The 16,672-nt window shown below is 34.1% G+C and overlaps 1 protein-coding gene across 5 annotated transcripts in view; it reads right to left on the bottom strand.

Annotated features, from left to right (window-relative positions):
• The window catches only part of LOC113517335 (E3 ubiquitin-protein ligase HECW2), a 128,415-nt gene that overhangs the window by 57,131 nt on the left and 54,612 nt on the right, over positions 1 to 16,672 (bottom strand). For all 5 annotated transcript variants that reach the window (XM_052901428.1, XM_052901427.1, XM_052901430.1 and 2 more), the window contains 2 exons: positions 14,912 to 15,004; positions 14,155 to 14,321 (listed from right to left, as the gene is read on the bottom strand). In XM_052901428.1, the coding sequence (XP_052757388.1) occupies positions 14,155 to 14,321; positions 14,912 to 15,004 (260 nt within the window). The remainder of the gene's footprint in view (positions 1 to 14,154; positions 14,322 to 14,911; positions 15,005 to 16,672) is intronic.

Raw genomic sequence — 16,672 nt, 5'->3', positions numbered from 1 at the left:
TCAACATGTTATAAGAGTGGCTCACTTGACAGAAGGCTTTAGGTAATAAAATCTTTATTTAGCAAATGTAATTTAAAATTTACTAATGGGATCACCTTAACTCATCGATTAAGATTGAGTGAACTATTTGAAATTTGGAGGATTCCAATCGTTTCGATTAATCTATACTATGCCTTTTAATGTTTTTTTCTTACATATAGAAATGACCGACGTTTCTAGAGAAGGCAACAAGTTTTCTATGGTGAGCGAGTCACCTTGTCACGTAGACAAAGCCTTGGGACACAGCTAGTATTGGTGTACAATAAAAGCTATTAATCATCTATTACAACAGGTGCTTCGAATCAGATATGTCAGACCCCACTCATCACAATCTAATAGACGTCAATATAGTTTATTAACCCGAAGAGCCATTCAATTAAAGGACCGTCACAGAATTGTAATCAATCAATTAAATTACAAACAAGTGGGTTAGTATTATGTTGGGAATGAGTAGTTTAACTGACGATTGTATGCAAATGCCCGCATGGCGTGCGCGCGCGCATCAAGGGCAGTTGAGCCCTGATCAACGGTTTAATCTAAACTTGCGAAACCCTTTATCCAATAAACGAATAGTTAATTTATGTGTTAACTAATTAATACAAAAGTACATTTGTCTGTTTATACAATTTAGCGGCTTAAGTATTAGAGCGATTCTAATAAGATTTAGCAAAATTTATAGTCGAAGAATAGAGACGCTATCGACATCATCATTACAGCTATTAACTGTCCACTGCTGAAGGCTTGCCACACTTGGCAGGCGGGTTGGCAACCGCAGTTAGGCTTTAGAAACGTTTTAAGAGGGACGCTGCTGCCCATCTACTACTAAGTTCCTTTAGTCGCCTCTTACGACATTCATAGGAAAAGAAGGGGTGACCTATTCTATGCCGGGACCATACACAAATCGACATTCATATAATAAACCAATTGCTTTAGTCAAGTTCGATCGTGTTTTCCACACGGAATTTAATAAATTATTATTTGAATGTTAATTTATTGTATCACGAGTGTTTCAACATGGAAAACAAAAAACCACAACACTAATGATTGCGTGTAAAATAACAAACGAGAGAATAAAAGTTGCACAGAAATATTAATTACAAATTAGTCATTTAACTACAGGTTCTTCTTGACTGGAAACAAAGGCATTGTCTTTGTTAGATGTAATTTCTTTTGCAAGGTTTTATAGTCGTTGGTTAAATATTTTTTATTGCCTTTTTCATACTAGATACTGGGAATATTGAATCAAGCTGCCGGTTTACTTGATGAAAAGTCAAACCTTAACAAAACAGATAGACAGGAATAAATGTCCTTAAAAATCGAACATTGCCTAATATAAGTATATTACTGACAGGGGGGAAAGGGATTGTTAGTAATAGAAACTGAGAATCCCATTGCTAGCAATATACCCAACCAGGTCGACGTCCTCGCGATTCGACCTGGAAACTATCATGGTTAATTCCTGATGAATTCATCATGATGAGGTAACTGGCCTGTTTTCATTCTCATCTATCACCCTTCACTGGTGCTCCGTCAGCGTATCCCGTTAGAGCAGGCGGGGTTACCATACCATTTTCACCTATTGAAAAAAAAAAAGTATATTGTGTTTGTCTATAAATTGTTCCTATTTCAGCCAAATTCTGACATAGATACGACGCTTGATGAACAAAAAAGAGTGAAATTTGTGAAATTTATCAGTCAGTCAGACAAGTAAAATATTAATTTCCTCTTTATAATAATATTAATATAGACTATGTACAGTATACTATACTATATAAAAATATATAATATACACCACACGCGTAGTTTAAAAATAATGGCTAAGATGCCACTTCTTAGAAAAACAATACACTTAGTTTTTACAGTGAACTTCGAATCATCTTTATGTGGCGATAAATATGTTGACATCTGTTTAATTAATCGCTCCAGCGGATAAGTTTATTTGGAAAAAAAAAATCACTTCCATTTTAATCACTCATTTCATACCATTAATGAGTAAAGTGAAGTCAATTATAGAGGTGTTCAAGCAACTTTTAACTGAAGCCGGTTTGTATATATATTTTTCTGTATATTTTGCGTGTATTTTTCATATTATGTTCTCTAATTCTTAATCGATTTTGATTACTTATTTAGATCGATAGTCTTTATTAATTTTAAGACAATTGGACACACTGTTTTTTTTTTTTAGAGAAAAAACTACTTGTTCATATTTAACCAATTTAGTGGATGAATCGGTGATAAGCTTCTCAGAATGCAGAAATTTATTCATATTGAAAAACATATGTATATTATTAATCATATTAAAAATATATATTTTTAGATTCCCACTAGCTGTATCAAGCTTTCTTCCAAATCGCGCCTGAATTAGCATGTTGATCAAATACAATATTAGAGATCGAATTTAAGTGAAATTTGCGTCCATTTAAAAAACTTTTAATCGACTTTCAATTGATGACAAATATGAACACGATGACAACGATAGGCCCGTCTCGGAATTTAGATTTTAATATACTTAACGAAATTGAAAAATGCCACTAGACAATATTTCAAGAAGGATGAGTTTATCAATACGACTGTATTTTTTTTTTACGAGATTATAATACACGTAAACAATGCCTTTGCCTTCAGACGTGATAGATACGTATGTGTGTATAATGCTTTTGGTTATTTTTAATGTATTATCTAAACATTATATTTTAAAATTATTATTATTAATTATCCCAGTACATAGGTAACGAGACGTGACCACTACACGACATCTATTATAGAGACGACGCACTCGCACCATCGCAGAACAATGAAATTACTGCTGTAATTAGGTCGACAAGAACGCGACCGATGGATAAGGCTATATTCACACTACAATGCCCGTCGTGGTAAACTGAGATCGAACGAACCGTGACCTGTATTACAGTGTGAATCTAGCTTAACCCGTCCGCTGGCACTCTTTTGTAGATAATAGATAATGGTAATTATATTACGTTACATCTTACCAAGTAATAACAGCCTTGACACAGGACAGGACAAAAGATAACTTTGATTCGCTTTATCTTTACATGTATGGCGGTGTAGTATATTTTTTTTAATGGATGATAATGGAATAGTTAGGGGGGAAAGGGATTGTTAGTAATGGGGTCTAATGAATTCATTGCTAGCAATACACCCTATCAGGCCGACCTCCACACAGTTCCCCCTGGAAACCATCGTAGATAATTCTAATGGAATTCGTTATGATGGACTAACGGACCTGCTTTCATCGTCCCCTATCATCCCTCACTGGTGTCCCGCCAGTGTATATCGATAGCAAAGGCGGAGTTACCATTTCATTATCACCCATTAAAAAAAATGGAATGGTTACACCGCCTGCGTTAACGGTATACACTGCCGGGGCACCAGTGAGGGACAAAAGGTGTGGATGGAGCAGGTCAGTTGGCCTATCGTGACTAACAATATATCAATCACAATAGTTTCCAGGGGGAACCGCGTGGAGGTCGATACATACATACAAATCTGTCACGCCTGTCTCCCATTAGGGTAGGCAGAAAAAAAAGGTGGGATGGACTCTTGATATTAAAGGCCAATCTCTTGTAAATACTTATTGATATTTAAACGTTCTAAATAAAGTTTGACATGTATAAAAAAATATAATTTTAATAAAAATATAAAGTGTGTTGGTATTTAATCATCTGTAAACTGCAGGTAAGTAATAAATAAATTATATAAATATTTTCAACATGTATGTGGTCGAATAAATAACTATATTTAATATCAAAGTTGTTTACTCAGCCAACGAATTAATACTATTTATAACGTGATTGTTAGTTTATCTGCTACAAATTTAAGTTGAAGGTTCACAAGGGAGTTCAATTTCTTCCCACACTGCATCTACTCCTATTATTTTAAAACGTGGTGTTTTAAAATAATAAGTGTAAACAAACTTTATATAATTTGGCCTACTCGGATGCACGGTGCACTACTTAGTAATTACCTCATTATTTTATAATAAACCTTCAAATTTTGGTATTAACATCAAGCGAGAATATCGTTTAAAGGTTTAGAACGGTACTTCATCTAAATCTTAGTTGATCGACAACATTTATTTTCATAATGGCAGTTCTTAGTAAAGAAAAAAAAATTAAAATTATTATCTATATTAAAAAAAAAAATTAGTAAGTACACTTACTGAAAATAACTAGATCAATTTGGACTATTTATTTTTAAAATTCCTTAATTTTTATATTTAGTATATATAAAAATATATAATTTTGAATTTTTATATTTAATATTCGTTCAAAGTGTTTAACGAGAAATAAACTCAATTTAAATAGGATATATAAATGGTAGTAACGTATATCTAACAAAAAAAAGAACAGGAAAGGAAAATAGACAGTTGAAATGAGATTTCAATATATTTTTTTTATACAATTTAGAATGGCAAACAATCTGACGGCCCACCTGATAGAAAGTGGTAACCGTCGCCTATAGACATGAGCAGTACCATGGACATAACAGAGTATACTGTTTCGCCCATGATACTCCCCCATGCGTTGCCATTCGTGAGGACTCAGGTGTTATCCCTCTGTACATTATTATTATGTCATCTTCATATTGGATAGAAGATAGATATAGGCCGATCTTCTGAATAATATAGAAAAAAGAATGATAGCAGGTACTAAGGTTAAAGCAATGTTTACACTTATAAGAAAATTAATGAATCAATAAATAAATATGAAGGTAAAAAATATAAAGTAGGTAGTATGAAAAGTAATACTCATGAAGGAAAGATGTATTCTTGATTGCAATTATCTTGTTATTTCGTATTTCAATTATGGAAAGAAACAGTTCTATTTAAGAGTTTAATGGTGTAATCGTGACTCAGTATTTCAGTGTTTCTACATTAAACAAAACCAATAAGTATTTGAAAGACATCAGTATAATTAGAAATACAAAATTGAATGGAATCTTTTTTATTTACAATAATTTTTATTGTTCCTCCTCAAATGAAGGAATTAATCTATTGTGTTTACCGGGCTTTATAATATTACCTACTCGAATTTTACCACTAAACATACTCAAGAAATCACAAAATACAAAATTTGAGAAGTTTAAAAAACACTTACCACAGGGAGTTTTTGTACAAAAGTCGTTTGCTTGGGTACCTCTGTCCCATTCGTATTTCTACCGTGAAGCAGTTGTGTTTGCATGGCTGTGTTTCGGTTTGAAGGGTGGGATATGGCGTGAATTTACAGGGTATAGAGAAATAACACCCGAGTCCTCAGGAATGGCAACGCATGGGAGGTATCATGGGCGAAACAGTATTGTACTCTGTTATGTCCATGGTATTGCTCATTTCTATAGGCAACGGTTACCACTTTCCATCAGGTGGGCCGTCAGCTTGTTTGCCATTTTAAGTTGTATAAAAAACAGCTCACGGCCTCTTTTTACCATAGAACAGCTCACCATCGACAGGGAGTTCACCCCCACACTTTAGAGCCTAGATAGCCGCGTACAGCGCGCTTTCAGAGATTTTTATTCTCACGAACGCTTAGGTAATAGAATGATCTCCCTATCGAGATTTATTCCAAGAGACTACAGCATAGTTCTTCAAAATAGGTGTAAAGAGGTTTTTTTCAGGATCGGCAAGTAATATTGCAGGCGTTCATAGGTTACGGAAACTGCTTAAGGTGGGCGGTATGCCTATGGGTGGTATCAGTGGCATAAAAAAACTGTACTCTCACTAAGGATATTTGTACAATGCTGTGAAGTTTCTATAATGTGTTATAGTAATTATTTCTAGTTACTAATTATGTTATTATGACTATTTACGAGTATGACTCACTATTTGGATCTGTATTGCTCAACGCTAGATTTATATCTAGATAGGAAATTTTATATCTGTATACATATATGGGTATAACGATACAAATCACACATTAGATATTCATTCGGAGTAGGCAATTAAAATGTTTCCATATAGTTAATGTGATTACAATCCATTAGTCTGTACATAATTTATATGAAACGTCTAGAAAAAAAACAACGTAATTTGATTTCTTATTTTTCCATTCAATTTTCTTTATAACATGATTAATTGAACAAGTATTATATTGAAAAATACTGAATTAATAGTATTAGTAGAATTAATAATAATAGTTCTATCAATATTTATATAAGGATGCATAAATCTGTATTATACTTGGTGGTAGAATAATGTTCACGGTGTTACTCATCTGGGTGAGTACGCACCATTCAGAGTTAAGAGGGAGATACCTTAGGCCCTAGTGTACCTAGAGTAAATTTTTTTTTACTAAATTACGCATCATCTACAGGATTTTTCTTAAGAAGCAAAAATACTTACGCCGTATCTATTTATTAAGTAATCTGTAACTGTAAGTGAATAAATAGAGCAAATAACGTTTGACTGCGGTCCGAAGATCCCAATATTAATTCTCCGCTTGAACCTCTGAATTTTAAAATTAGTTTAGACAATATAAATATGACTGTCGTTCTTCCGAAGTTATAAAAAATCGTCATCAGGGTAACCACCTCACAGATCTTCGTTTATAACGATAACGACCTAGATACTGTTGACACCAGAGGGCGATATCCTTATATGGATAATAGTTTTGGCGTAGCCTATTAACGTATACTTTGCTGGCTGTATACGTTAATAATGCTGGTGGAGTTTTTCTAATATTATTGATTAAAAAAAATAGAAATATTCTTTTATACCACTTAGGTAGCAAACAAGCATACGGCGCGCCTGATGGTAAGCGTTTACCATAGCTTATGAACACCTCCAATATCAGGGGCATTACACGTGCGTTGCCGTCCCTGAAGAAACCTCTTTATCCCTTTTTTGAAGAGACTTATTATTACAATGTTCTGATTAAAAAAGACAAAAAAACATTTTGTTATGTACAGAATGATGTCAGCAACGGAACAACGCTTACTGGAATCCATACATTCGGACAGATAGCCACATATTCGGCTCACAATGAAACGATGTTTCCAAGAAATATATCTAATTAAAATCTCTTAATAGACGAAACTGACAGGCCCTTGTCATGCCGAAAAATATTATTTAAACGACCACAGTACAGACATCGCGAATAATTTATTGTCTGTAACATAAATTTCAGTCACGGGGCAATATTTTAAAATTTTAAAATAACTAAAACAAGGATCGGAATATTTAAATATTCCGTTCCGTGACATTTAAATAAGGATACATACTACATCCATATTTGTATTACAAATATGCATGTAGTAGGTATAATTTTATTTATCTATCTTCACGCCAAGTCTCTCTTCTCTTTTTTTATCCCTGAATACATTATAGGTCTTTTATACTTAAAAGATTCAGTTATTAGAATTAGAATTATTGAAGCAGTCGCCTTAACATTTGCATAGTTTAAAAGTCCTTATAGATTTATAATCCTCAACATACAGGCCTGGCCTAGTTTGGGGACTGATGGTAATGCAGATATTTCCTCGTTTAATATAAATTGTAAAAATTGAAAATTGTACCTTATGCAACTGTATCTTTCTTGAATAAAAAAATTATTATTATTATAGATTAATATTTCTAAACAGATAAAATTTACCATTTTTAGGGGAAAATTCAGTTTCATTGGTAGTTTACTCTAATGATTACTAGTATGCGAGATATCCTGTTTTTTTTTTGTGTAAAATTATGAAGAGACCTTTTCTACCTAATTTAAAAAGAAAAAAGCTTTCAATTCGGTTGTATTTTTTTATGTTTGTTACCTCATAACTTCGTCAGTTGTAAACTGATTTGGATTTTTTTTTATTTTAGAATATACTTATAGATTGGTCCCATAGAATTTTTATTAAAATTAGTTTAGTTAATAGTAGTTCAGTTTTTTTTTAAATTAAGAAACTGGATTTGCCACAACTGAATTCGTTTTTGTTTTGTTTTTTTTTTTTTAAACACAGGGGGCTAACGTGCATGCGGCTTATCTGATGGTAAGTGACTACCGTCGCCCATGGTCACCCACAACACCAACGGCATGTTGTGGAACACAAACTTAATTATTTCTTATTAGAAAGGTCTACTTTCAGAAAGATTACAAATAAAGTCCGCTATTTTTGTCAAACGCGAGTTTTGTACATATAAAGGTGCACCGATAGTGATGTTTTATTCAAGTAAGTTTATATACGTGACAGATCTATTTACTTGCTTTATAGATTGTCTACACAAAACGAACCTTGAGTGACTTAATTTTGAACTGTATAAACTATACACAAGGATACCTACACAGGCATTGTCAGTTGATACATTTGTTAATGTCTTTGTCGATTCAAATACGAGGCGGTGTCGATCGGCAAATCTGTTTGTTTGGTTACCTAATTTGGGCTGATACGTACCTTATGCATTAACGCTTTGGTTTGTTACAATGTTTTATTTATAAACGGACATTGTTGAAAGGTCACTGACATGTGTAGACTTTATTACGTCTACACTTAACCGCAATTGATTTTATTGTGGGCCTATAATTTAATTTGTAAATAACGGAATTTACCTCAGTTCTATTGTACTGTAACTAATGATTTGTGGTGGGGCGAGGGGGGGGGGGAGGGGAGAAGGATTAGGGACAGGCCTGTTATCTCATTACTTTGTCAGTAATGGCTAGCAACATACCCTAACAGGTCGACCTTCCTGGATCCCCTTAGAAACTATCGTGATTTTTTTAAAAAAAAAAACTTTATTTTCAGTAGTTAATTTTTAAACGACAACTTTTTTGCTATTTTAGTTTTGCTATTGAAGGTCTACCTGTGATTTTTTTTCCTTTATTTATATATATAATTATATAACATAATAATCCATTCAGATCTGTTCCAGTAAAATTGTCAATCAAGATTCTTGGTTTGGTTAATTTTTAATGAATTAGTCACGACGGGTTTACTGACCAACTTTGCTCTTCACCTATCATCCCTCACCGGTATCTCGCCAGCGTATACTGGTAGCGCATACGGGGTTACTATTCCACTATCATTTATTAAAAAAAATATCAATTCCGGTTGGTTAAGCCGTTAAAAGGCAACAAACAAACATACTTTCACATTTATAATATTGGCAAGAATACAACAGATGTTTTATTATTCGAATTGCGTTGCATCCCGTGGGACAATTCACAGCGTCCAAGCTATTTAGATGTGGTAAATGATTACAAATGAGTGTTATCAGCCGCAATCTGCTTATCTGACATAAGTACTATATACGTATGAAAACTAAGCGTGCTACTACTACTAGACTATTAAATAGCTTATTATAATATCACAGATTTGATACAAGTTACTTATTAGTAACGATACTTCTGCGCTAAATTCATTTAAAAAAAAAAAAAACACCATTTGTAATTCTATTTTTAGTAAATATCTAAACATATTTCGACGTAAATTTATGAAATTAAAATGAACAAATAGGAATAGAAATACAGTTCAAGTAGGCTCTTATGAGCCTAATAAGGTCCAAATATTAGCACGCAAAATACATACAGTAGCGACATCTATATGTTTAACTATATATGTAATCAAACCCATTTAATTGTATAATATAATTATTACATTGTTGCATTCTAGGAATAAATATGTACTGCGAATTACGAGATTCAATAAACAAACACGTAGCTAACGGTAATGAGTTGACAGAATTATGAACTTGGCGATTGAGTACAGACGACGCGGCGTCTACAGCGTGCTGCTACTATGAATTTAAACTGCTCACAATGTTATCGTGAGGATCTTATCTGAGGATTCCTTGTTATCTGTCGCTCTTAGTAGGCCTAGGTGACTTATTATGAATACCGTTCAGAATTCTCTACGGAATACATCAGCCATTATTTGCTCACTACTGAACCTACGCCTCCCCTATAAATTGGGAAGTTCTACCAATAATTGTCACGCTTTTCAAGCGGGTTGGCAACCGCAGTTAGACTTTGGTAATGTTTTAAGAGGGACTCTACTGTCCATACTTCGACTCTTAATACCTTTAATCGCTTATTACGACACCCACAGAAAAGAATGGCCCATTTTATGCCAGGACTACATGGCGTACTAACTCTGTATGTGTTCGTAAATTTAAAATCGAATCTGTAAAAAAATCTGGCTCTTATACGGAGTACAGAGTATGGGGACAGCACAGAAAAATCTAGGGTTTGTGTGCGACTGCGAAAAGGACATGTAAGTCACTCGGAGACAAAAAAGGTCTCTGCTGACAATTTTGTTATTATTCTATTATTTATTGTTTAACTGTTCATTAAGTTATCGTGGTTTTAGATTTATATATTTAGATAGAGAAACTCTTTATTGCATCAAGACATACATAAAAATCGTGACAATAGTAAGAGAAAAGAAAAAAATAAAATAAAAGGGCGATATATACATTTTTTTTACATAATTTAATATAAAGAACTAGTAGGTGTCATGTCGTATAGGGAGGTCAAAGATATAGCCTAAGATAGACCTAGCTGGAAGTAAATACATGAATTAGTTGCATCGATACGAGGAAACTCTTAAATAAAAAGAAAGAAACAGAATATATGAAAATGTAATGAATATGTGTACCGTACAGTGATGCAAACAGACAATATCTCAGTGAGGTTTTCTGCTTATAAAGCTAACCGTTGATTTTCAGTTACTGCCTGGAAAAAGTTCCCAAAGTGTATTTATCATGAGCTGCCAGGGGAAAACGTACAATTTAATATCAGTGCTGTGCAGTAATGATACCTAATTACATCGTCTAATGAACAGACTGTACAACGGCTGGACTTCTGCGCGTACGCACGTCCTTCGACCGCAGCGTCGTGCGTGCACCACGAGGAAATTAAATAAATGTATACAATAATAATATAAAAAGAGGAAACGTTCTCTTAAACATTGAAGGTATGTCATTATGTACAGATTTATCCCCTATAATATTTAAAAAAAAAATACGCAGTTACAGTGAAATAATTATTTCTACAGGAGATTTTGCTCTAACCAAAATACGTTTTTTGCGTTAAGATAAAGGATATTTTATTACTATTATACTAATTGCCATGTGGTTGGGGGGAAAGGGATTGTTAGTAATGAGGTCTAATAGCCGCATTGCTAGCAATATACCCTATCAAGTCGATCTCCACGCGGTTCCCCTGGAAACCATCATGATTAATTCTTGGTGAATTCAACATGGTGGGCCAACTGACCTGCATTCATTCTCACCTATCATCTTCCACTGGTGCTCCGCCAGCGTATACCGTTAGCGCAGGCGGGAAATGATTTTACCATTCCATTATCATCCATTAAAAAAAACTGCCATGTGGTCTCGGCATAGAATTAATAACCCCTCCCTTTTGCATGGGGGTCGCATGAGAAGACTAACGGAACTTAATGGTCGAGGGATGGGCAGCAGTGGGCGTCCCTCTTAAAACATCACCAAAGCCTAACTGCGGTTACGAACCCGCCTGCCAAGCGCAGCGCCTACTGGAAAAAGCTCCCTCATGGGAGAAACTAATGTTCAGCAATGGACAGTTAATGGCTGTATAATGATATTAAATAAAATTGATAATATTACAGCACTTTTTTAATAGACTTTTGCTACAATTTTTTAACTGGTCAGAGTTCCATATGACTTCCTGGCGACATAGTTATTATACATGCCTTCTTTTAGATGGAGCTTAAATTTTATAAAATGTCCCAAAAAACAATCAGACAACTAAAAGCGGCCACATTGTTTTTTCATACTTTACAAAAGTTTGAAAGCATAATATTGATAATATAATGAATATAAATAAATAAAATAACAAGTTTTAAAAAAAATAATAAGATACAAGATTAGTCTAATTTAAGAACTCGCGAAAAATACGCCATTTAAAAAAATGTAAGGCCATTTTGTTGAAGCATTCATAGAAAGATTCTTTATCTAAAAATGACATGATCAAGTGTATAAATCTAAGATTCTTAATGTGTATATAAGTACTTAAATAATCATATTACATTTATGTAGTTAACGCTAACTATTGCGTGGTCATCATTAGGTACCTGTGCACACAAGGAATTATAGAATGGTATACCAGGAATTTAAAAATTGATATAATAACTTTTACAAAATGCAAGATGTACGTTAAAGTAAGTTTAAAGGTATTGTCACACTAAAAGCGATTGCAAGATACGCGAATAACGTGTCATGTAAGTATTTCGCTAATATCTATACTATATATAATATCTATCTATACACCAATATTAGAAAGATTTGATTGTTTGTTCTGGATAAATTTAAAAACTACTCGAACGATTTTTAAAATTCTTTCAGATATAGAAAGCTACATTATCAGCGAGGAACACACGCTATATATTATTTTCGAAAATTATATCTACCCGTGCAAAACCGCGCCAGATCGCTAGTAAATAATAAAAAATGTTATCATTCAAATTACTATATAGCAAAGTTATCATAATTAAATATGTTTAACTTAAATCACAATATAGTAATTCAAAATATCACCATCATCATATCAGACGTCTATTGTCAATTGTTGAACATAGGCCGGCAGCACTCCTGCAATATCTCTGGTTTTGTAAGTACTCATGGGCGGCGATATTCACTTACCATCAGGTGAGTCGCATGCTCATTTGCCTCCTGTTATAATAGACCTCCCTCAAAAAAGAAGAATCTATTAATAAATTAAAATTAATTTTAATATATAAACTCAAAGCAATTACATTCAAAATATATAATTATCAAACTGGGGTGCAATTATTAAATTACAATGATAGGTGACACAACATAATAAACGCATTATTATTATAATAACTATGTGTATTGATGATGAAAGAATAATATTGATTTTGTTTTCTCTCTGTTATGTTATATCAATTTGAATTATATAATTATCAAAAAATCTATTTTTTGAGTTGGTGCATTCACATTCATCATTTCGCCTTAATTATATTTACGAAAATATTACCAGAATTGGTAGTTTTTTTTTTTAATTATAGACATATTCATACAAAGAAAATATTTATAATATTTATCTTATATTGTATATTTTATGTTTGATTTTCATGAAAACTTAAAGGCATGGAAACGCAAGTTTTCATTAGTGGAGGAGGTACCTAACCGAGATGACATTTTATAATGTGTTTTATTTTACTCATATCGATAGATGGCGTATACTAATTAAGTATTAAGCAAAGAAATTAAAGTATATCTTTTTTTAACGGGTGAGAATAAAATGTTAATTCCGTCTGTGCTATCAGTTACTTTAGCGGTGCACCGTTAAAATGATATGTGAAAATGAAAGCACGACAGGTTTTTTTTAATGGATGATAATAGAATGGTAACCCCGCTCGTGCTATCGGTATATGCTGGCGGGGCACCAGTGAGGGATGATAGGTGAGGATGAAAACGCAGGTCAGTTAGCCCATCGTGATGAACACATATGGAATTCAGCACTATGGTTTCCAGGGGAATCCACGTGGAGATCGGCCTGACAGGAGTTGTTAATACCAATTACTAATAATCCTTTTTCTCTTCCATTAAAATATATCGTATATATTATTTTATTCAATACTCGTACATAAAGAATCGATGATATATATTATACACTCTACGGAATTGGGTTATTTGTGAAATCTTTGGAAATATTTATTCATCCTCAATATTTTTATATTACACTAGCGCCATCTGTTAAACTTAGTTCTATTAATAGTATGAGTTTGAAGTCAATCAAGAGATTTCAGTTGTAACGTATAGATGGCGTTATTATAATACAACGAATTTGGACGCATGTAGTTTCTTGACAACTATACAAGTATATACGGTAGTAAAATATATCAACAGTATCTGATGCGATAAATGTTGTTTATCCCCATAAAAATATTGAGTACGTACATCACAATATGTTTTTCTGATTTTAATGACATTTACAAAAATGTCATTAACATCAGTTGAGCGGTATCGGTAACACGATTTTTTTATATATCAAGATTCGGTAGGTAGAGGCGAATAGTCGAAAAAATCAGCAACGTCTTTGCGACTGCCCTGGTGTCGTCAATGTCCATGGACTGCGGTAACTACTTACTTACGCCCTCTGACATAAAAAAATCACTGACCTGAGCATACAGGTGAACTGCACGTCGTACTGGTAGCGCGCGAGCGCGGCGACACCGTCGGCGCGGACGGCGCGGACTTTGTCGCGCAGCGCGGGCCCGGCGCCGGCCGCGCCGCAGCGCTCGCGCAGGATCGACATGATGTTCGCCTGCCGCAGGAACGCCACCACCTGCGCCCGCGCATTTCATAAGTAAACGCGTTCATAACTATTGACCACCGAACTGTAGCAACGTCGCAATTATCTTCAGCAACAATATTTTTATTTTTTATACAACTTAGAATGGCAAACAAGCTGACGGCCCACCTGATGGAAAGTGATAACCGTCACCTATAGACATGAGCAGTATCATGGACATAACAGAGTATACTGTTTCGCCCATGATACCCCACATGCGTTGCCATTCCTGAGGACTCAGGTGTTATTCCTCTGTACCCTGTAAATTCACGCCATATCCCACCCTTCAAACCGAAACAGAGCCATGCAAACACAACTGTTTCACGGTAGAAACACGAATGGGACAGAGGTACCCAAGCAATCGACTTTTGTACAATTTAATTTAATTTTTTGTAATATTTCTGACTGGTTATTTAAAAAGTGCTCTGAATACATAGCATATAATTTTTTATGTCTATTTTATATTTTGCTACGGAGACTTTCAGATACATTATCAATTAAAGTTTTTTTTTTGGGAAAATTTTGGGAGAATACAATCTTAAATTATTTATTTATCAATACAGACAAATATAAACAATATATACCTTATCATTGTAAGCGACAGGTATTTCCTCCTGTGAGTTGTGCGCGTGCGTGTCGACCGTGGTGAGAGGCGGCCGCGGCGGTGGCGTCGGCGCCTGCGCATACACAAAAACAGTTGCAATTTCATTGATTATTCACAAAATAATATAACACAAAATTAACTAAATAATACCAATGTACAACACCATGCGCTAAAACAAACACCGAAGCTAAGAACAAATAACTAAATTGTGAGTAATAAAAAAAATATAAATAAATGACAACAAGACACAATTACATGACACAATGGCACCCACAAACGTGCAACCAACTCGATATGATTTTGAATGAAAAACAACCAAACATTATGCAAAGATGGTGCAATTATGGATTATCTAAATTTAAAATAAGTATCAAATACTTGTACATAACTGGTCGAAGTCATAAAAACAACTCTCTATATAACATATTTGACAACGAAGAGCGAAAATAAACAAAAAACACTTGCGACGCTGAAATATATTAAAAAATGAAATAAAAACTTTCTGTTTGTAATATACATTTTTTTTTTGATGGGTGATAATGGAATGGTAACCCCGCCTGCGCTAATGGGATACGCTGGCGGGGCACCAGTGAAGGGTGATCGATGACAATGAAAACATGCCAGTTAGCCCATCATGATGAATCCATCAAGAATTAACCATGATAGTTTCCAGGGAGAACCACGAGGAGGTCGACCTGGTTGGGTATATTGCTAGCAATGAGATTTTTAATCTCCATTACTAATAATCCCTTTCCCCCCAATATATATATAGCCCAAAGCAATAGGTGATGTACAAACTTATCAACTGAAAAAAAAATATGAGAAATTCAATCATGCGTTTCAGAATACATATACAATGACAAAAAATAAAATACCTAAACGCCTTTTAATAGACAAATAATGAGTAATTCATTTAAATAATTTTATTGACTAAAATAAAATATGGTACAAAAAGCTGACTTAATGTCATTCTCCACCAGTCAACATTTTCAATTTACATGATATTTCTATATGAAATAACAACAGTCTAAATTATAAGATAAAATTATTTACGTAACAAATAACTATTTGATTAAAAGCCGTTTTGTTCAAGCCAACACTGGACAACAGTAATGTACGAGAGCTGATAAATACTATAAACATATCATTGTAATTACACACAGCTCTTTATTTCCCTAAATAAACTCGTTTTAGTATGAACTAACAGGAAAACTACTAACAGGAACTAATAGGACAAATTAAATATCATATTTAAGTAAATAATCATTACGTTAATGTGTCAGTTGGTGCTAGAAGAGGCAACTGAGGGAACTTAATCATCGAGTGTCATTACTGTAATGTGTTCCTTTTCCAGTTGGTGTCAGAAGAGGCAACTAAGAAAACTTAATGATCGAGTGATGGGTAGTAATTTCCCCCTTAAAACATCACCATAATGGCGGTTGCCAATCCGCTTGCCAAGCGTGGTTAGTTACTATTACTAGTAAACCCCCCCCCCCCCGCCCCTTATGGGGAAGGGTCATGTTCAGCAGTGGACAGTTATCGGCTGAGGGGGGAAAGGGATTGTTAGTGATGGAAACTGAGAATCTCATTACTAGCAATATACCCAATCAGGTGGACCTCCTCGCGGTTCCCCCTGGAAACTATCATGGTTAATTCCTGATGAAATCATCATGATGGGCCAACTGGCCTGTTTTCATTCTCATCTATCACCCATCACTGGTGCTCCGCCAGCGTATCCCGT

This window comes from Galleria mellonella, unplaced genomic scaffold (genome assembly GCF_026898425.1).
Source record: "Galleria mellonella isolate WM207_F2 unplaced genomic scaffold, CSIRO_AGI_GalMel_v1 utg78, whole genome shotgun sequence".
In the NCBI taxonomy this organism is placed as follows: domain Eukaryota; kingdom Metazoa; phylum Arthropoda; class Insecta; order Lepidoptera; family Pyralidae; genus Galleria; species Galleria mellonella.
Note: the sequence above shows the minus strand (reverse complement) of the source record. Positions and strands in the feature narration are given on the sequence as shown.